We start from the raw sequence: 21440 nt of genomic DNA, 5'->3' as shown, positions 1-21440 counted from the left end.
TCAGGAAGGGCAAGGGTTTATCTAGGCAAATCTTTTTCTTCAGTCATTATGCTCTCTGACATTCTGTCTGATCCACTGTGTAACACCTAAACCTCACAAGTCATTGATTAATATCTCTTTGGGTTTTTGTGATTTGCTAAGACCATGAATTCACTTCTGAAAGTATCAAAGCTAAAATGGGCCTCAGAGGGCTGGGGATGTGGCTCAAGCGGTAGCACGCTCGCCTGGCATGCGTGCGGCCCGGGTTCGATCCTCAGCACCACATACAAACAAAGATGTTGTGCCCGCCGATAACTAAAAAAAATAAAACAAAATAAAATAAAATGGGCCTCAGAGATCATCTCATCCAATCCACTTATTTTACAGACTGCTGAGGATACTGAGACTTGAGTCTCCAGACTGACAGCTCTCCTTTTTCCAATACACCTTGCCATCTACCCTGAAGTTGTGCCCTTAGAGGCTCAAGCCATGCTTTTCCCTGGTGGTGGAATAGCAGAGGGCAATTTATTCTTTTCTGAAAACAAATATTTCTCTCCCTTCGTGAGTAGCCAGTATTTATAGGTAACATGAAATGGCTCCTTATACAGCTCTTCATAGGGTCAGTCTGATGCCCTGAAGAACTGGTGCAGGATACAAACTGTGGGATCCATACAAATGACATCACCAAGGGATCAGATACCCCAGCAGCAATCACTGATAAGCCCTTATTATTTCCCTTACAAACTTGACAAATGCACCCCCTTCTTATACTTTGAGGAGCACTTGGTTTTAGACAGAAGTGAAATTGGACTTTATTGTTTTGCTATAGTTTTCACTTCATGGATGAAGAAACTGAGGCTCACAGAGGTTAGGGAATAGGCCCGGGCTCATTCAATTGTCAGAGTCTCAATTTCAATCCTGATCTCTTTAACTTCAGTGAAGTGGCTAGGGTTAGATCTATAAAATGGAAACTTGAGCACTGAATGAATATAGTTGCTATAAGGATTAGGTGAAGGTAGAAGTGACACAAGAGTCCCATAAGGGAAGAAACCATCTTATTCATGTTTGCATCCCCAGTGCCTGACACATTGTTGGTGATCAATATATTTTTAAAAATAAATCTATAAATGTATAAATTAATAAATGGATGAATGAATAAAGAAATGAGCCACCTAGTACAGGTGCCTGGAACACAAGAGGTGTTAGATAAACATTTCCTTTCCCTCCCTCACTCTGGAAGGTTAAGGCCGTATTTGCAGTCTCTGTGCCTGGCACTTGGTAGCCTTAATGAGTGTGGGTAGGTGGAATGACTTACTCTCAGGAGCTCTGAGCCCTTGAGGCTGTGAGGAAATGCTTGTCTTCTTAGCCACAAGCAGAGGCTGGTGTGTTGAATTCCAGGGAATGGTACATTCTCTTGGCCAGGGCTTTCCTCCTCTGCAAGGTAAGGGCCACCCATCTTCCAAGCTGACCTGATCCAGATGTTACTGAGTGTCAGGCCAGCTTCAAATATCAGCAGAAAGAAGTTGCAAATCTTTCCAGCTATCGAGCAGAGGATGTGTTCTGCCTGGCCAGACTCAACTGCATTCATTCCATTTCTCCACCTCACCTCTCTTTCTCTGTCTTCTCAGGGCTTCTATCTTAGCCCCTTGTCTCTGGAAAGTTAGTACAATGAGTTTCTTGAAGAACGCCTGGGACATAGCAGTTTCTCAATAAATACTGGTGGAATGAGTAAATGAATAAATGAAAACAAGACTTAAGGAAGAGACAGGCTGACTGATGTAGTCTATTTATTGGCACAGGGTCCTACAGGGTCAACACCAAACCCTCCCCACCCTCTTCCCTGTAAAAATAAACTCTGTCCTTCCCTCTCCCTGTTCTGTCTTGCTTTCCTGTTTGGTCCAGGGAGAATCAGTCACCCGCTAAGACTTGCTCCCTAAAACACAGAAATTGGCACTGCTACACATGAACACTTCCCCTCTCAGCCGGGAAAATGAGGCAGCAGGGAGGCTTTTAAAGGCCCTCGGCTTCCACTAAGAAGAGAGCATAGTAGATCTCTCGGTGAGGGTGGGCAGCAGTATAGGGAGCAGCAGCACAAGGAGAACGGGGTGGGGGTGGCCTCTGAGGGCAGATTGGAAGGGAGCTGAGCCCACTTCCATCTGGGCACTGAGTAAGCCTGGAGAGAAGCCTGGGAGGCACAGCCCCAGGCCCTGTGGATCACAATAGGGCAAACAGCAGGCCCCATATCCCCCAAGCTGAATAAGCTTGGAGCCAAAGACTCATTTCTGTGGGAACTGGATTCTCTGCCTAGACCTCCTCAAGGTAGGGTGACACAGAAGAATGTCACAGTGAATGGTGGGGGCTCTGCTGGAGGAAAGGGCACCTCCAAAGCAGAGGCACGATGTGGTGGTCAAAGGGGAACTAGACTTATGTCACCTGTGGGGTGGAGGGGCTGGACTCAGCCCGGCTTGCATTTGCTTTCTCCTAACCTGGGAGCCCCAGGCCTTGGCAATGGCCAGCCATCTTTTTCCCCAACCCAGGTCTACCACACCTCACACAGCTGCCCTGGGTTCATGGAGGAACCGACAGGGCAGCCGAAGTGCCGCAGGAAGTCACGGGAGTTGGAGAGAGTGCCCAGCACGCGGAAGCGGGCAGGGCTATGGGGGTCGGTCACCAGCCCCTCGTGAGAGCTCTCTGGTGTGCGGACCGAGCACCACACCTGCGGGCCAGGACAGACACGGGGACATATGGTGTCTAGTTTGGGGCTAGGCCATATCCTTGGCCACAGCAGAACCATCTCAGGGCAAAACCACCATTGCCCCAGTCCCTTAGTTCAGAAGGTCTCAGGAACACTGCCGGGGTCTCCATCAACATCTCAATTCCAAGGGAGGAGAATGTACCCCCACTCCTCCCGCAATTCCTTGAAGCTCTTCTAAAGCTGCCCTGGACATTGTTTTGCCCAGTGTGGACATGGCCCAGTGGAATTGGGGAAACAAAGCCCCTCAAGGCTGGCCACTGTGATGCAAAGTACCTGGGGGAGGCCCCACCTGAATCCTCCCCCACTGCCTCACTTACTTTATTCCTGAGTAGCCCTGAACAAGCTACTTTATATCCCCAGATTTCAATCTTCTTCTTCATACCTACCCCACAGGAACACCAAGAGGATGGATGCCTACTCCCACCTCTTACCCCCTCAAGCAAGGCAGCCCTGCTCTTAGAGATCTGCAAAATCCTATCCGAGACTTTCCCTCCTCAGGTTGTTTTTGTAGGCTCCAGGCATAAGGCCTTCCCAACCCACCTCCCAAAGCTCAACTTTGGCCCTATTTGTCAGTCCCTTTTCTGCATGCCCCCCATTTCTTCTAATGACATTCTCTGGAGGAGATCAAGAGGGGGCAACCCCAGGTCTCCCGGGGGGCAGTACCTGGGCAAATCCCACAAAGAAGAGCTGGTGATTGGTGAGCCCCACGGCTGGCAGCTGCTGCTCCTCCCCATGCTTCCTGAGCCATGCTTTGTAAGCCTGGGGGAAAGAGTGGGCAGCAAGTCCACCTGGGCCTGAGGCTTCCTTCAGCACCCTTCCACCCAGGCCCATAGGCCTCAGCCACGGGAGGCCCACCAGACTACTCACATTGTAGGCAGCCTTAAGCCCCCCATTGTCAGCGATGTTCTCCCCCAGTGTCTGGCGGCCATTGAGCCTCTCCCCATTGACTTGGTACTGGTTATACTGTTCCTCCATGCAGGCCGTGTGATTGCGGAAGGCTGCCAGTGACTCATTCTGCCACCAGGGTCGCAGATTCCCTTCCTTGTCGTACTCACGACCTGAGGAGAACTCACCTTTGCACCCCACAGGATGATAGCTCACCCCTTGAGAACAGAAACACCCCTGCCATCCCTGATCCACAGATTCCAGGGCCCCTAGGACCTGCCCCCCAAACCCCAAGGTCTTGCAGGAGCCACTAGGAATTCTATGGGACAACTCCCCAGGTCCCTACCTTGGTCATCAAAAGCATGTGTCAACTCATGACCCATGACTACGCCAATACCTCCAAAGTTCAGGGCCCTGGTAGATGAGGAATGCTGAGTGAGGACATGATAGGGGACTTGTGAATCCCCTCCTCTAGTTCTGCTCCAAGCTCACATGCAGGCCCAGGTCCCAGCACCCAACCCCTTCTGCTTCAGATATACTTGGGGTGGTTGCGGGCATAGAAGGGGGCCTGCAGGATGCCAGCAGGGAAGACAATTTCATTCTTGGTTGGAAGGTAATAAGCATTCACCGTCTGAGGGGTCATACTCCACCTAGAGGGGAAAGGGAGAGGCTGAGGCTCTCTACTCTCAAAATACCCACCCCCAAGTCCAGTAGCCCTGCCCTACCTTCTGCAAGAGCCATGTGCTACCCCTTGTCCCCCACCTCCCCTGATGTCCCCAGTGTCTGTGGCCTCCCATTCTCACTGGTCTCGGCTGGGAGGCTTGCGGAGCTGGTCAGCCATCACCTTAGCAGAGAAGTTGTACAAATTCAACATGTTTTGGAAGAAAGAATCTTCAGAGACTTCATACTATTGGCATGGTGGGAGGTGGAAGGGGAGAACATAAAGAAGATAAGAGTCCCAGATTGACTACTCATTAGCCTCTCTCCAAACCTCAGTTTCCTCAACTGCAAAATGGGAGTACAAGGTTGGGGATGTAGTTCAGTGGTAGAGTACTAGATTAGTATGCATAAGGCTCTGGGTTCCATTTTTTAAAAAAAAAGGAGTAAAATATCTGGTAAATAATTGCCAATATATAAAAAATAACTTATTGCCAGGCATCATGGCATATGCAACTTGGGAGGCTGAGACAGGTAGACTGGAAGTTCAAGACTAGCCTCAGCTATTTAGGGAGAATCTGGCTCAAAATAAAAAATTAAAAGAATTGAGGATGGACTTGTGCTGCTGGTGCTGTTATGTTTTTTACATACTTCCTAATTTTGTTCTCACAACAACCCTGTGAAGTATTAGTAGGACCCTCATTTTGCAAATGAAGACACTAAGGACCACAAAGGTCTTGTCCAAGGTTATACAGTTAGTTATGGGTAGAAACATGATTCGACTCAGTCTTGATCCAAATCCCTACTCACTCACTAATATTTACTATCATCTGGCCTGCAGCCTGGCACAGAACCAGCACTTAAGCAATGTGGGTTGCCTGTATCCTTTGAAAGAAACCAACAAGCACCTCCTTCCCTCCCAGTGCTTGAGTCCCAGTTACTGAGGCAAGGGAATAGTGCACTCCCTGCCTGAGGCTGTGGGTCAGTACTCTGAGCACGGGTACTCACCCCATCATAAACATCATCCAGCTCTTTGGGCTCCAGGATAAAGTCCGGGAAACCAATCATATCATAGATGGCGTCTGCCTGAAGAGAACAGGTTAAAGGGTTCCCTCCCCAGGTCCCAGTAAAACTGTATCCTCCATTCCTTCCTCAAGATGGCACTCCAACTCTAGCCATTACTCACTTTCTCCTTGGCTGCCTGACGGGTCTTCTCATCCATCCAAACCAGCTGTCCCAGAGCCTCCTCAAAAGCAGAACGAATTTCACTGATCATCCCCTCTGCCTGGGAAAGAGAGGCACAAGTTAGTCTCCCATCCACACTTAATGTATCCCTGCTCACCTATTTGCCCTTCAGCCCCATCCCCATCCCCATCCCCAGGTGAGCCATGGGAATGTTCACCTAAAGTTTAGCATCTGGGAAGGATGAGAAGGAAGGATCATTTATGAAGGTACTGGCATTAAGGATGGCTTTCTTTTTCTAATTAATTCAAAAATTTTAACATGTTAACAAGTCAATTAAATAAATTAATAATATAATTTAATCTAGCACATTGTTTTTATCAAATTCTGAAAGAAAGGAATTAATGGAAACTCTGGGAAGTTGAGAAGAGTTGAAGAAGAAAACACAGTATTTATAATCCAATCACTCTAAGATAACTTCTTTTAACATTTTGATATGTATTTCTAGTGTTTTCCTCTGTCCAGATATAAATATAAAATATGGAGTTATGTTGTATGGCATATGTTTTTTGTAACTTTTTTTTTCACTTAAAAGTACATCTTGAATTTAAAGTTGCATCATAATCTAATCTATTGTAACCAATTTATTTTTCCTATGGTTGGTCATTTAAGCTGTTTTCATTCCCTCTATTATAAACAACACTGTCATAAACATCCTTGTGGAAAATACTTTAAACACACCCATTAATTCTACCTAACAAGAAAATATTACCTTTTTCTAATTATATAGATAATATAAACTCATTATAATTTTTTTGGAAAATAAAGAAAACCTTAAAGAACAACAATAAAAAAACTATGTTTCCACTGTCCAAAGTAATCACTATTCATTTAAGAATTTCCCTCCAGTTTTTTAATATATACTCATATAATGGTGAATTTTAAGGTAGGGTCAAGAAGCCTGAAGACTCACAATTTCCTTGCTTTGTCGGTCAAATGTGGCCTTCACAAAGAGGGATCCCAAAGCAAAGCCAAGGGCATCATCCGTGTTGGAGATGCAGGTCTGCCATCGTGGCGTGCAGGACTGTAAATGAACAAGAGGGCCTTTCTGTCTCTGAAGCTAGCCCTTCTCAGCTCTGGACAATAAAGCCCTGGATTTTGGGTGCCATTTCTCCCCCAGACTCCAGGGGATATAAAGGCAATATCTCAAATTGTGCCAACACCAGGAATGAAGCTTCAGTAGGAACACATGACTACCCACTCTGTTTTCGGCACTATTGTCTCTTGCCTGAAGATTGCAGTTGTCTCCTGACTAGACACTGGTTTCATTCTCATCCCCCTCCCTCATCACTCTCCTCCATCATCCATTTAGACATCAGAAAGATCATCTAATACATAACATAACTGTAGTGCTGATCTCCTGCAGTTACTCCCGTGGTCTTCCATGAAAGAATCAAGGCAAAACATCTTAACACAAGAGCCAGGTCCCTTCATGGATGCCCCATGCACACCTCACCAAGCTCATCCTCTCTGTTGTCTAGTTCTCAAGCTCCTATCAGAACCAAATTCCTCCTTTTTCTCTGGGGATTTTCACATGCTATTCCTTCTGGCTGGAATGCCCTTCTTCCCTAATTTCTTGGTGAACCCATTCTTCTCAGGGAAAACTTTCCTTATACCTCCCCCATTGTTTCCACCTCTATCCTATATCACAAAGAAAGTCTTTCACTCAGTGTGAGCTCTTATCCCCCACAAAATACATGTATTTGTTTATAAGTCCAACCCCCACCCACGAAAAGGGAATTGTAAAATGAAGGGACAGCATTTATTTGCCTTCCCCATCCTCATCATCAAAGTTACAATGTCTGTACACATCATGTACTTAGGACATTAACTCAATTAATCCTCATAACAACCCTGCAAGTTATTCCTGCTTTACAGACTAGGAGATGGAGAATCAAGGAAGCTGGGTGACATGCCCAAAGTACCACAGGCTAAAAAATGGAGGAGTTGGAATTAGAACCCAGGTCAGCTTGATTCTAAATTTTGTGCTCCACACTCTACACCATGAGGCAACTGGTGCCTGATGCACTGTGAGTGTGCAGCATCAGCTGGGATGAGTCAGAAGGTGGGGGCAGAGTCAGAGAGCCCACCTTCTTGGTGCCATAGAGGGTCTCCAGCAGCTTTTCTTGTGCAGACTCAAAGCGCCGATCTAGGCTCGAGGTCGTCTTTTGCACCAGGTTCCAGATCAGGTAATTGTTCAGGACACTGGCATTCATACCAGGAAATAAGGGGAAGTGGAGTACCTTTTTCCTTTCCCACCAGCCAATCCCCAAGAACATGCAGGCAGCAGGAGTCCTGAGAAGCACATGTTGAAGCTGTCCTAGAGTCCCTCTCTCACCGTGAGACCACATACCTGCCTGCAGAGGTCAGCTCCAAGCTGACTTGGGAATGGAGGTCACAAATGGGCAACCTGAAACCCTGGTTTGGAGGAAGAACCTACAGACATTCTCATGACTGGAATGACCCAGGTCCTTACTCATCAAATGCTGCTTTGTGTGGTTGTATGCATCCACTGGGTCTAGTCCCTACTATCTCCACAGAGCCCCGAGTCCCACCCCCTGCACCTTGGGCTCCCTCCCACCTTGGTTCGGTGCGGTTGATGAGTTCTGACACCTGCTGCAAATAATCCGTCCCATACACCACCACAGGCTCAGAGTCACCCAACTCCAATGGTGACAGCAAGAAAGACAGGAACTCAAGCCAGTCCATGGAGGGCGCCAGAGCCTGAGAGCAAAAAAATTCTCAGGCTTGGTTGACTGCCTGCTGATGCTTCCAATGGACCCCTCCCCCACTGATACATTGTAGCCTGGGAGGCCTTCCCATTGCCATGGCAACAGCTACTGGCTGCTTAGTGACTTCCTCCCTCCCTTTTCCAGGCCTAAGAACCACTCAGTCTGGGAGCTCAACCACTTACTATACAAGGAAATGTGTAATATTCAGCTGGAGCACAGATAGTCAAATATTTTCATAACTGTTGATACAATACCATTCCCCTGACACCTCCCACACACCTGGCCTCTACTCCAGAACCTCCCCTTTCCTAGCCTTCCCATAATTCACCACCAAAAGGACTGCTGTCTGACACAGAAGGAGCCTACGAGAGACACTTCCATATCCATTCTGATTGTTGTGTGAACATCTCATCCAAGTTGTTATAAATTTTTAACACAATCTCTCCATTCATTCACAAGAAAGAGACAAATGGATGATCCTGTGAGAGGTGGCTTAAAATGGTCACCATTTGTCTTTGCAGGATAGGAACAGTGCAGCTGGGAAGCTCAGAAAAGAGAGGAAATGAAGAAAGGACCAGATGCCTCAAGGAAAATGGCATGAAGGAAAGTTAGGTGCTCTGTACCAGGGACCGGCCCATCCCAGATGTCTCTAGTCCTCTGCCTATCCCACCTGCAGCTCTGAGATGCTCATCTTGTGATAGATCTTCTCCTCATCCCGCCGCTGGTCCTGGGGCACTGTGATGTTGGCCAGTTGTGTCTCTAGCTCCAGCACCTGCCTCATTTGTTCCCGGGTGGAAGTTGGCTGTCCACCAAGTAGCATCCCCAGCTCCTCCATGTAGTCCAGGTAGGCTGTGAGCACCTGTGAAGCACCAAGACATCCTCAGAGTCAGCAAGTGCTGGCTCAGGCGGCAAGGATCTGTCCTGGCCCCACCTCTGCCCACTCTCTCTTCTGCTCAACTCATCCTTAGGGAAGCCATTCTGGCTGACCCTGTTTCATTTCCAACACAGCCCTGACCACTGTCTGCTCTATCTTGATTATTTATTTGTGCACTTGTCAACTAATTTCCCCAAGGAGAACTCTGTTCAAGTTTCAGCAGCTGTTTACCCCTGTATCCCAAGGGCCTCAAACAGGACCAACCAAACACAGAATTGGTGCTCTGCAAATATTTGTCCAGTGGATGGTCTGGACAAATCTACTTTGCCTTCTCATTTCCTAAAGCTCTTCTAGTTGTCCTAGCCCATCAGTGGCTGTGGGTCTTCACTGAACAGCTGACTGGACCCTACTGGAAATCTGGCCCCCTGCAGCCTTCAAATTCTTTCTCTCTTTCATCCTACCACACCTCACACTTGCTGTTTTTTCCAATCCCCCCCTGAACTCCAAGGGAGAGAAAAGCACAGAAAATAAATCCTTAGTGATTTTATATACACACATCAGACTGCTAGGGGCTTTGCATATAATATATATTCCCCCACGCTCCCACAGCAACTTCATAAAGTGGGTACTAATCCATTTTACACAGAGAAGAGGGAATAAGTTTGGTAAGGTGACATGACTTGATTCCTATCTCAAATTACTCTATAAAAGAATCAGAATATGCCATTGCCTGAGCACTACATGGGTCCAGCACAAACTTATGTTGCTGGCATACAAGCTCTGTGAGAGTGGGGACTGTTTGCTTTGTTCACCACCATGGCACAGTGTCTGCCACATAGTAGATGCTCAAAATGTATTTGTTGAAGAAAGGGATGAAAATATACAAACAGATCTCAGTACTGTTTGGCACCAATCCCTGTGGTTTTCTTCCCAGAGACCACTCCCAGCCCTATCCTGGACTCCCTTAATGGACAAAGAAAGTCCATTTCCTTTTCTATTTTACTGAAAAGTTTTCAATCCCTTAATATTCACAATGTCTGTACTACAAAATGTCTCTTTTTCTCACTCTCCTTTTTCTTGCTGCTGGTGCCAGAGGAAGAGAGAGGAGTGCCAAAACCCAATCATCGCGGATCCTAACTGGGATGGTCAGCTCAACCAAATAACGGCTCCAGCTCCTTACCTGTGGCTTAAGACTTACTTTGGAGACTTCCCTAAAGCCTCTGAACTCCTACTTTTTTTTTTTTTTTTTTTTTTTTACTCCATCTTAACCTTTTGTGCTGCACCCTCCTCTAGACCTTGGCAGGAAGCTTCTGCCCAAGGCAACCAGTGACACGCTGAGAATCAAACCCAAGACTTTCCCTCACTCCATCAGACATGCTGAATGATGTGGTTCACTCCTTCATTCTCCAAGTTCTCTCCTCACAACTTAGATGATGCTAAAAACACACATCTATTCACATCATTTATTTTGCAATAAATCCTAAACTTGACCAACAATATTCATACATAAAACTGGTCTATATCCTGTCCAAGAGGACTTAGCAACTCTCCCCTCCTGGTCCCTCTCTCCTTGAGTATATCAACAGGCCATCTGCCTTCCTACCTCAGAGCTTTCACCTAAGCTGCTCCCTCTGCAGAACCTCTCCACTCGCTGGGGTCCACCCTCACCCCAGCACTAGGCTGGTTCCTGGTCCTGCTCACACTAGGAACCATGCTTCTCCTCTATTTCAGTCCCAACAACTGTGAACAGGACACTGTGTAACCAGCTACTTCATGTCTTCTCTTCCATTCAGAGGGCCATGGTGATGTCCTGTTCACCAGTGCTTAGAGGAGAATCTGGCCCAGGAATGCTCAGGAAATGTTTGTGAAGGAATGACAACGTCTCCAGGTTGTCATTCCCCACATAAGTCTCTTTTGCTGATGCTCCTTCTTCTCATTGCACTTAAAACACTAGGATTTCCTCCTTTCCCATGTCCAGTCTTTTCCTTTCTCTTTCTTTCCCTAAATCTTTGTGTAGGTCTCAAAGAAGATGCCCCTCAAGCCTCACATTTCCTTCATACTGTCATCTCTCTGGGATTCCACTTGACTTTCACAGCTGCTACAGACCTCTCACAGACAAGGAATCCAGGCCCCTTGTATTCAGACATCTAAAAGGAGAGGCTCTCACCCACTGAGTGTCTACCACAGCAGGAGCAGAAGCTTGCACTCCCACACCCCACACCCCACATGAGCTAGAGGCTCTGGGTCCCCTACTTACAAAAGAGAAAATAACCTTAGCAAGATCAATCTTCTTGCACTAAGTAGCAAAGACGAGATTAAAATCCAGGTCTGACTCCAAAATCTCTCTGATGACATCACATTGTCTCCTTTTCCCCAGTGTACCCAAAGCTGGTTTCTCCTGATTCCCTAAGGACCCCTCCATTTCACCATCACCATCCTAACATTCCCTCTATACTCTCTCACTTGGGCCCTTACTGACTCACAGCCTGGAATTCAGAGCAGAGACTCTTACCTCCTCTCCAGGCTCCCTGGCTCACATCTACTTTTCACACCCTAGCCAAATTGTCTTCCCAGAGCACTGCTCACTGCATCACTTCCTCCCTGCTCTGGAGCATACAATAGCTTTCTGGGGGCTATAGAATAACTCCTTAGTGAAACATTCACAATCCCCTCCATAACTAGTTCCTGACTACCTTTCCAACCTCACTTCTACTTAGATCACCACATCTTACCAAACTAGACCCATTCCCATGATCTGAACACACCTTGTCTTTCCTTCTTCAACACTTTTGTTTAACTTGTTTTTCTCTACCCAGTATGCCTTCATATGCTTCTACATGTTCTACAGGATCTGGCTCAAATACAGTCTCTTCAGGAAACCTTCTCTGGACACCCAAGTCTCTCCTGAGTTCCAGAGATCCTCTTTTGAGCCCTTTTCTTAGCTATCTAGGTACACCAACAGTGCAAATTTCCAGTGATAATGGCTCTGCAACTTACATCTCAGAATTCCCCCACTGTACCTGGCACACAGTATGTGCTTATAAAATGTTTTCCTGGAGCTGAGGGTATAGCTCCATGGTATAGCCCTGTCTAGCACTCACAGACCCTTGGTTTGATTCCTAGAATCACAAAGAAAAGAAAGGAAAAGAAAAGCAATGCTTTTCTGGAAAAACAAAATGAAGGAAGGAAAGAAGGAAGGAGGAAAAGGAAGGAAGGGCAGTCAGCTCACTAGGTGACAGAATGGGCTCACCTTCCCCACTCTGACCCTGGACAAAGAGAAAAGTATTCAGGGATCAGCCCAGCTCAGCAAGGGGTGAGGATGGGGGTTCTGAGGATGTTCCTTACTTTCTCATTGGCGGTTCTGTTTAAGTAGTAATCTCGAGAGGGCAGAAAGAGCCCAGACTGGTCCACCTGCAACAGCAAGGAAAGAAGGTGAGTCCCTATCACACCTAGAACCTGGACTCCTGTGCAGGGTGCACCTGCCTGTCACCAGGTAGAGGAATCTGGGCTCAGCAAAGAGTCTCTCCCCACCCTTTCTAAGTCCAGCACCTGGATGACATTGCTGTTGGAACTCTTGGAGTCGGCACTGACGTAGACGGTGAAGAACGGGGTGGCCCTGTAGGTCCCTGCTACTGCCTTTAGCACCTCCATGAAGTTGTCCTGGTCCCAGGGCCCCGTAATGTTCCAACCACCGATCTGAATAGAGATCATAAGTGGAACCTCTTGCACAGGGACCCCAAAGCTTTCTTTGAGCACATTCTCTTCCAAGGCCCTCTTGCTCCCGCTGCCCGCAGTCCATTCAATAGCCCTGCCTTGTCAATGAGGTCTCTTAGTGGCTGGGCTCCCAGCTCCTCAATGCGCTCCACCTGTAGGCAGGACAGGTAGAAGCGCTGTGTCTTCCGCTCAGCTTCACTGCTGGAGTTGAAGGTGGTGTTCTCTGTGGGGTGAAGACAGAGTCCAGGTGCCAATTAGGTTAACTGGTGAGGGGGAGTCCCTGGCCCTTGATTGTGCTTCTCCTTGCCCTACCAATGAGAGTCTTCCTAATGTGGACCTAATAAGACTGTCTGAAACAGCAAATGTGGGTGCCTTCCTCTCTCCTGTTCGTGGAGACCCTCAAAGATATTCAAACACTACAAGGTCCCTGGTGTCTACCACATCTTGAAACAATGCAGGAAGGAGCCCTTTTATTATACTCAATGTTTTGCCTCCCTCTAACCTGTCTCCACCTCTCTGGAGCCCCCTACTCTCAGCACATTCTACCTCACAGAGCAATCTACTTCTTCACATGTGGACATCTATTGAGTATCTACTAAGTGCCAGGCCCTGGGCTGGACACCCCTAAAAATATACTTAGCACATCAATTCACTGACAGCTCCACTCACCAAGCAGGTGCTTCAGTATGGCCTGGTTCTGGTCCCAGAGGCTATTGAAGGTGTTCCAGCGAGAACGCCCATCTGGCAGAGGGTTCCTCCGAATCCAGCCCCCACAGGAGAACTGGTAAAAGTCTTCACAGGGATTCACCCCACGGTCTAGGGACTCCAAGATTTTTCCAGCCACTCGAATGCAGGCCTCTGTGAGGCAGGTACTGTGGGATGGGTCTGTGGCAGGAGACATAGTTTGAGAGTAGGAGACTTTCAGATAATCTGGGAGAGGCAAACTCTTTCCAAGGGCCATGATCATAGGAAGGATGGGAAGGCTGCCTCCAAACAGAGGAAATCTTAGAGGCCCTTCAGCCTCCAGATCCCTCACAACTATGAGGGCTGGTGACAGGTGTGGGCCCACCTACCTCTGTGGTACTGGACCCCCAGGACCACCAAGCAGCCCAGAAGCAGTGCAGCCAGCAGTAAAGAGACACCTGCCAAGATCAGCTCCAACTGGGTGTGCAAGCCTAAAAGTTGTTTTGTCCCCTTCCGGAATCCCACCTGGGGAACACATGGGGACAGAAAGGGAATGAAAGGCAGTGCAGGGATCCAAGATTACAGAAGTACTCCCAGAGAGTGAAGTCACAAGCAATTCCGGAACCATGAAGCAAAAACACTAAGGGGTTGAACATTGAGCCCAGGGGCAATGAGGCAGGCCGAGTGGAGCACTGAGTCTGTTTTGTGCAACGTCATGGCTTAGAATCACCTCACCATAGTCCTAACGCAGAGGCCAGAGATGGAGCGGAGGTGGGGGCAGGTGACCCTCCAGAACAGCCCAGAGCTCCTGGGTGTGCCAGGCGTCATGCCAGAGCTGGGGCCTGGTGAGAAAGGGGGAACCCCCTTGCCCACCTCCATGGCGTCTGGGGAGGCCCCGCCCTCTACGGGGGTCTCCGGTGCGTCTTCATCCCGAAGAGTGGCCCGTTTGTACTCCACCATCTGCCAGACAGTCCAGGGGTGCCAACGAGGTCAGGCAGGCAGAGAGAGCTGATGCCCACGTCCCTGGCCCAGCACCCGTCGCCCAGCGGACCCCTTCCCTCCTGCAGTGAGGGCCCCTTCCCACCACCCAGGCTCTAGGGCCTGGGGTCCCCTTTGACACTGTCCCCCACCCCAACCCCCACACGAGGCCTCATCTCGGCCAGCCAGAGCCTATTGCCCGACGCCGCCTGCTTCCTCGCGGCGGACCCCTCTGCCTCGTCCCTTCCTCCACCCGGGTCCTCTGCACTGGAACCCCAGGCCCCCACTCACGTTGCCGCCGCTGCCCAGCTCCTGAAGCGCGACGTTCATGGTGAGTTGGGCCGGGCAGCGCTTTAGGGCTCGGGGCCTCTGACCCTCTCCCGGGCCGCGGCCCAGGACCCGCGCCTAGTCCCGCTACCGACCGCCATCACGGCCGCTGCCGCAGCCCCTCGCGTAGTCGCAGCGGCCCCCGCCTGCCCGAGTCCCCCCTTCCCCGCGGCGCCGCGCCCGGGGGTGGGGAGCGAAGGGGAGGGGCGGAGCGCGCCGGCGGCTCCCAGCCAGCCACCCGGAGCCCGGCGCTTGAGCCCCGCGCTTAGCCCGCGCTGGCCGCCAGCGCTGTGCTCCAGCCTCGCTGGAGAAGACCTCCTCCGTTCCCCCTCTCTCTTTATAATCTACCACCTCTCAGGAGCGTCTTCCTGCAAACCATCCATAATTTACTTTCCTTTTACCCAGGCCCAATCCCCGTTAATATTCCATGGTCCAGTTCTCCAAGTTTCAGGCCTTAGCACCTTGGAGAAATCATGCCCTCCTGAAGAAGACTTTTCCCCAATAGTCTGCACAGCTTGTGCAAAGCACACAAGCAGTTGGCTCCTATGCAGGTGTCCACAGGATGTTTACACAGAGCACAGACCCCAAGTACACAGGCAGGCACAGAGCCCAACACCCAGTCCCCACACACACCCACACACACATACACACCGAAATTGGCAGAATGCTTACACACTACATACTCACATGCAGGGGGCACCCAGAGTCAAAGTACGCTGTTGTTGGGTACACAGGACACGCGCGTAGTCAAGTTGCAAGGGCAGCATGCACTCCACACGCAGCCCCCACTGACTCCATTCTTACATGTTGCTTCAAGACTGCACTTTTACTCTCCAAGATAATTGCTGTCATCAGATCATCTCATAAAGGGAGGGTTACAGATGGTGACAAATTGGCAGGGAAAAAAACAGCCATGCACAGATATTTAAAGAAAAGACGTGCTAACACTTCTAACTTGGGGAAAGCAAAGGATTTTATTTGGGAGGTTTACAAGGAAAAAAAAAAAAAAACCAAGCAATATTTAACTGAAGCGCAAAAGTGTGGCATCCATGCATTTGCCATCTGCCTTCCATATTGTCATTCCTTAATCAGGCCTGGTGTTGCCACAGTCTGCTGTACTGAAGACTGCTTAGTGTTTTTTTACAGTTGGGGGCAGGGAGAGGAAGAGAGACAGACAGACATTTTCCTCTCACCAGCCCCCTTCACCAGAAGACTACAAGAATTTGACCTGAGATGGCTTGAAGTGGTTGCAAATACATAATCCATTTCCTGACTCCCACCTCAGTTCCCAGACATCTTGCTGCAAGTGGTTCTAGCAATGGAATATTCTTGTGACTGAGAAAGGGCGTATGATGAATGGATTCGGCTGAGAAGTGTTGCATTGCTTTCTTAGTCATTTTTCCACCCCAAGTTGCATATTCTCAAACAGGAGACAGTACAGTGGCAGAGAATGAAAGATTCAGACTCAGTTTCCCCATCTGTAAAATGGAAGAAAGAATAGTACCTACTTCAAAGGGTGGTTTTGAGTATTAAATGAAATGGTATTTGTAAAGTACTTTGGATGGTGCCTGGAATTTGGATGGTACTCTTTATGTAAAGAGTACTTGTTATGTCAGTACTATTTCATTTTAATTATTATTATCACTCACGAGCCATAGCTACAAATGGGAATTGTAAGACTAGAAGAAGCCTGTTCTAATTCCCAGATGGCAGAATAAGCAGATATTTACTAGGTTAGTCAGGGTTCCCTTTCACTTCTTAGCAAAACTGGAGACTGAAGCAGCAGATCTTTAAAAAATGACACACCACTTTCCTCTTCCCCCTCCCCTCCCCAAAGTTACATGGAGAAAAACAGGGCATCAAGGTCATTCCTTCTCCAGGGGAATTCCACCATGGTTCATGGTCATGTGAGTACAATCAAAGCTACTGCAGAAGAATCACCTGTCAACAGGATGATCAGAATTAGTCTTATGACCACTGCAACACCATATTGTAATTGACCAAGTTTATGCAATACTTTGCATCTGACAACCACTATTCTAGGTGCTTTATATCTATGTGTTCATTTACCCCAATTATATTTATGAAGCCATTTTACAGATGAGGAAACTGAGGCACAGAGATGCTGAGAGCCACAGCTAGTAGGTGGCAGAGCTTGGATTCAAACCCAGGGGTTCTGACTCCTTTCTGGAAAATAATTTGGCAATAGGAATCCAAAGGAGGCTATGTATCCTCCTACCATTAGTTGCTAGTCTTTTCTACATCTCCTCTAGAAAGAGTAAGTGGAAACATCAGTTTTCAAGCCAAGCAGATTTGGACTCAAATCTGGAATATCTTTATCAAGTTCTGATGTTTAGTTTTTCTTATCTGTATCATGAGAACAATTAAATGCAAGCACATATGAAAGAGTCTGATACCTGTGTTTACAGTGTTCTTAAATTCACAGGCTTTCCTTAATAGCATTTCTTTTCATACATCTTGTAACCATAATCATTTATAAGGCCCATAACTATTCCTGATTACATATTAAATAACCTATTATAAAAGGTTTGGAGGTGGTTTTATTCTATAAGTCTGTTATTTCTTCTGTATGTATTTATTTATTTTTAAAGAGAGAGATAGAGAATTTTAATATTTATTTTTTAGTTTTTGGCGGACACAACATCTTTGTTTGTGTGTGGTACTGAAGATTGAACCCGGGGCGCACATATGCCAGGTGAGCGCGCTACCGCTTGAGCCACATCCCCATCCCTTTCCTCTGTATTTATAACTTTTGACTTTTTTCTTATAGTCTTCATATTTTCTCTTTTCTGCTCTTTTCCCCCCTACATATTTTTCCCCTTTCTTTCCCTAAACTAACTAAACTGAGAGGGAATGGACAATTTACTCTTAACTTTACAAGCACAATGCAGTCACAATGATAACAAGAAACATTAATGTTTAATATTGACAAAGATGGGAAATATGGTATTCTCATTTATTGCTAGTAGTTTATAAATGGATACAACATTTTTGGCACTTTGAATCAAAAGATATAAAAGTGTTCACATTGACCCAGAAAGTCATGCTTCTAGGGAACTGTTATCTAAAGAATGTTTGTATCACTGGGTATAATAGCACACACCTAGTATCCCAGCTACTCAGGAGGCTGAGACAGGAGGATCTAGGTTCAAGGCTAGCCTGGTCAACCCGTTTCAAAATAAAATAAAAGTGCAATGGCACATGCCTATAATCCCAGCAAAGTGGGAGACTGAAGCAGGAGGATTGCAGGTTTGAGGCCATCTCAGCAATTTAGCAAGGCCCTAAGCAACTTAGCAAGAACCTGTGTCCAAATAAAAAATAACAGGGTTGGGATGTGGCTCAGTGGTTAAGCACCCCTGGGTTCAATCCCTCCTACCAAAAACCAAACAACAAAAAATACGTTGCCAGTGTATCTCAGTAGCATGTCCAGTACTGGGGGAGAAAAAACATAATTGCATTAATTAGCTTTTGCTGTGTAACAAAGGATCCCAAATGTAGCAGATTAAAATAACAAACATTTATTACCTTTCATATTCTGTGGAGTGATTGCTATGATTGGGTGATTTTCAGGGCTGGGCCAGCTCAGTAGCAGCTGATGGTCTGGGATGACTTAAAATGGTCTCATTAACATGTTTGGGCTTTAGCTGGGATGACTAAATCCCATCTCTCTGTAGTTTTTCCTCTTCTAATAAGCTAACTATAACTTCTTCAGATAGTGGTCTCAGGATTCTCAGCATCAAAAAAGGAGACATGCCTTGATACATAGGCATTTTTCAAGCCTCTGCTCCATCATACTTGCTAACATCCCCACTGGGCAAAGCAAATCAAATGGTATAGCCCAGATTCAGAAATAGACTCACTTCTTGATTGGATGAGCAACAAAATATCATGGTCATGCTTTTAAAACATTTGTTCATCGCAGCACTATTTATAATACAAAAGAAAAAAGGGGGTGTCAATGTCCAAGAGAAGAGGGCTTCTTGAATAAATCAAACACCCACACAATGGGACATTTGCAAATGATAGAAGAGGAGTTAATGCTATGGGGAAATATATTCTACATATAGGTTTAGGTGGGAGAGAAAAAGGGTTATAAAATCTCAATTTTGTGAAGCAACACACACACACACACACCTTAATTACAGGTGTTTGCCACTGCACCTGTTCCAGGGTCATTCTTTTTTTTTTTTTTTTAAGTATTCATTTTTAGTTTTCGGTGAACACAACATCTTTATTTTTATGTGGTGTTGAGAATTGAACCCAGCGCTCTGCGCATGCCAGGCGAGCAGTCTATCGCTTGAGCCACATCCCCAGCCCTCCAGGGTCATTCTTAAAGGTAATCATTATCATTAGCAGTTTGGTATCCTATCATCTTTCTCTTTTTTTAAAATAATATTTTCACTTGTAGATGGACACAATACCTTTATTTTATTTGTTTATTTTTATGTGGTGTTGAGAATCCAACCCAGTGCCTCATGTGTTAGGCAAGCATTCCACTGCTGAGCTACAACCCCAGATCTTTCTTTTAAGCATTTACATACTTAAACATCCTGTGTGTGTGTGTGTGTGTGTACACTTTCCCCTCACATATGAAATTATATTTTCCATGTGTTATTCGGTGACATTTTGATAAGCCTTGGAGATCTTACATGTCTGTTTACACAGATCTGCCTCATTCTTTTGTGTGTGTGTGTAATTTATCAGCATCTTTTAAATAGAACAAGTCCTGGAAATACCCTGATGGTAAAGGCTTCCTTTGAGTGGATAGGGTAGGGGCAAAGGGCCTTATCAGAGCATTTAAGAAGGAGAAACCTTCTTAAAAAAAAAATATTACCCAAAACTATTTGTAACAGCTTGTATTTATTTCCAAAGTCTGGTGTAACAAAGTACCACAAACTGGTTGGCTCAAAACAACAGAAATATTCTTTCATAGTTTTGGAGGCTAGAAGTTCAAAATTAAGGTTTTGGGAGGGCCATCCTCCCTCAGAAAGATCTAGGGAAGAAACTTTTGTGGCTCCTTCAGTTCCTGGTAGCTTCCACTCCTATTTCTCTGCCTCCTTCATTTGGTCTTTTCTCCTGTGTGTTTCTGTGTGCCTGTCCTCTTCATACAAAGACATCAATGATTGGGTTTGGGGCCCACACTAATTCAGTTTGGCCTCATTTTAATTTAGTTACTTGTATTTGTAAGTATTTTATTTTATTTCCAAATAAGGTCACAATCTAGGTACTGGGTAGACATGAATTGAGGTGTATGTGAAAAGGGTTCTATTCAACTCACTATATGGCTGTACAGCTTCCACTTGAATAAAAATGTTTGGCAAAACACATATTATTTTGTTTGGAACCTATGGAGTAAGTTCACTAGGCTTTGGGGGTCATTCAAGTGAAAAACAATGTGCCATTACACATCTCCAAATTTTATTTCATTTTAACTGAAAATATATTTTCTTCTCATGAGCAAGGATGCAAACATCAGAATTTTAAGTATAGGATCAAAGTTTAAAGAACTCCTCCACATTTTTATAATATAGCTGAATCTTATTTATACACAGTATTGCAATATCTTTACAATTTTCCCTTAAGGCTTTTGCTTTAAGCATGATCCAGCATACATAGGAAGGACAAGAATATAATTTAAACAAATGAATTCGGGTTTACATTGTTAATCTCCGTTTTCCCTCATTCTGTAGGGAGAAACGAATTGTTTAAATTCCCCACACAAAGCTGTTATCTTTGCCTGAACAAGAACTCTCATGGCCCCTTCTTTAGCACCTTAGGTGAGGGGTTACTCATTACCTACTGAGACAACATACAGTCTCACTATCTTTGTAATTTGACTGGAATGAGTAGAAAGGGCCTCCGCCTGGGGTGTGGAGTGAATGTACAAAGTGATTATTATCTTCATCAGCGCTGTCGTCACTTTCGCCGAATGTGAGACACCCCCTCCCCTCCAAGGCCTGTGATTGCGCCAGAGCCTTGGCGCTCTAGCAAGCAGGTGACGTTGCCGCTGACGGCCAGCTAGGGCGGGGGTGGGGGTTGCCAGAGGTAAGTGGGAAAGAGCTTGTTCCGGTCCAAGCCGCTAGAACTCTCCCGTGGTCCCGGCAACCAGGGCTAGGGGCGCCCTCAGTCCCTCCCTCGCGACCCATACTAGCAAGCGCCACGTCCTCAGGCGCTCCGTGCTTCCCCGCGTCACCCGCAGCCCAGACGCCCCCCACGATGCTGCCATTCATTCCTCCTACACTGCAAACGCGCGGGAGCCCCCTGGGCTGGAAGAACCAAAAGGCGCAGCGGGCTCTTCCTCCGGATTTCGGCCGGGAGTCCGCTTTGGTGCGCGATGTGACCTTGGATTTACTTAGACTCCTCCTAGCAGAGGCTGAAATAGACTAAGGAGACAGAGACACAGTAGAGTAAAGGTTACAGGGGCCAAACATGGAAACAGATTCAGAAAGGCAAAGATCCTAACACAGAGATGTACAGGGAGACACGTAGAGATACACTGACATACAGAGACAGACATAGAAAGGCAGTCGGAGATGAACAGACCCTGAAGAACCGCTAGAGACCCGCAGAGCAACTAGGATAAAAGAGCGCG

General features: G+C 46.8%; 1 protein-coding gene across 4 annotated transcripts; it reads right to left on the bottom strand.

The window, feature by feature from the left end:
* Positions 1-1767: 1767 nt before the first annotated feature.
* Positions 1768-14856, bottom strand: Ece2 (endothelin converting enzyme 2). 4 transcript variants are annotated; one of them, XM_076867819.1, is made up of 19 exons: positions 14792-14856; positions 14258-14482; positions 13912-14047; positions 13508-13723; positions 12937-13061; positions 12674-12820; positions 12470-12535; positions 8921-9109; positions 8100-8242; positions 7609-7723; positions 6432-6542; positions 5463-5561; positions 5285-5362; positions 4423-4526; positions 4159-4269; positions 3966-4033; positions 3602-3792; positions 3398-3493; positions 1768-2695 (listed from the first exon to the last, which is right to left on the bottom strand). In XM_076867819.1, the coding sequence occupies exons 1-19, from the start codon at positions 14828-14830 to the stop codon at positions 2519-2521; spliced, it is 2436 nt and encodes an 811-aa protein (XP_076723934.1). In that variant the 5' UTR covers positions 14831-14856; the 3' UTR covers positions 1768-2518. The 4 variants fall into 4 exon arrangements, with proteins under 4 accessions (XP_076723934.1, XP_076723935.1, XP_076723936.1 ...); XM_076867820.1 differs by having other exon boundaries at positions 14396-14482; XM_076867821.1 differs by lacking the exons at positions 7609-7723; positions 8100-8242.
* Between the last annotated feature and the right edge of the window lie 6584 nt (positions 14857-21440).

Source organism: Callospermophilus lateralis, chromosome 10 (genome assembly GCF_048772815.1).
Source record: "Callospermophilus lateralis isolate mCalLat2 chromosome 10, mCalLat2.hap1, whole genome shotgun sequence".
Classification (NCBI taxonomy): domain Eukaryota; kingdom Metazoa; phylum Chordata; class Mammalia; order Rodentia; family Sciuridae; genus Callospermophilus; species Callospermophilus lateralis.
The sequence above is the reverse complement of the archived record's forward strand: the minus strand, read 5'-3'. Positions and strand labels throughout refer to the sequence as shown.

Coding starts and splice junctions, on each gene's coding strand:
- Ece2 (XM_076867819.1), bottom strand. CDS start 14,830: ATGAACGTCGCGCTTCAGGAGCTGGGCAGCGGCGGCAAC. Junction 13,062..13,507: donor CATACTGAAGCACCTGCTTG/GTGAGTGGAGCT, acceptor TTCACCCCACAG/AGAACACCACCTTCAACTCC. Junction 6,543..7,608: donor CCCTCTATGGCACCAAGAAG/GTGGGCTCTCTG, acceptor GTTCATTTACAG/TCCTGCACGCCACGATGGCA.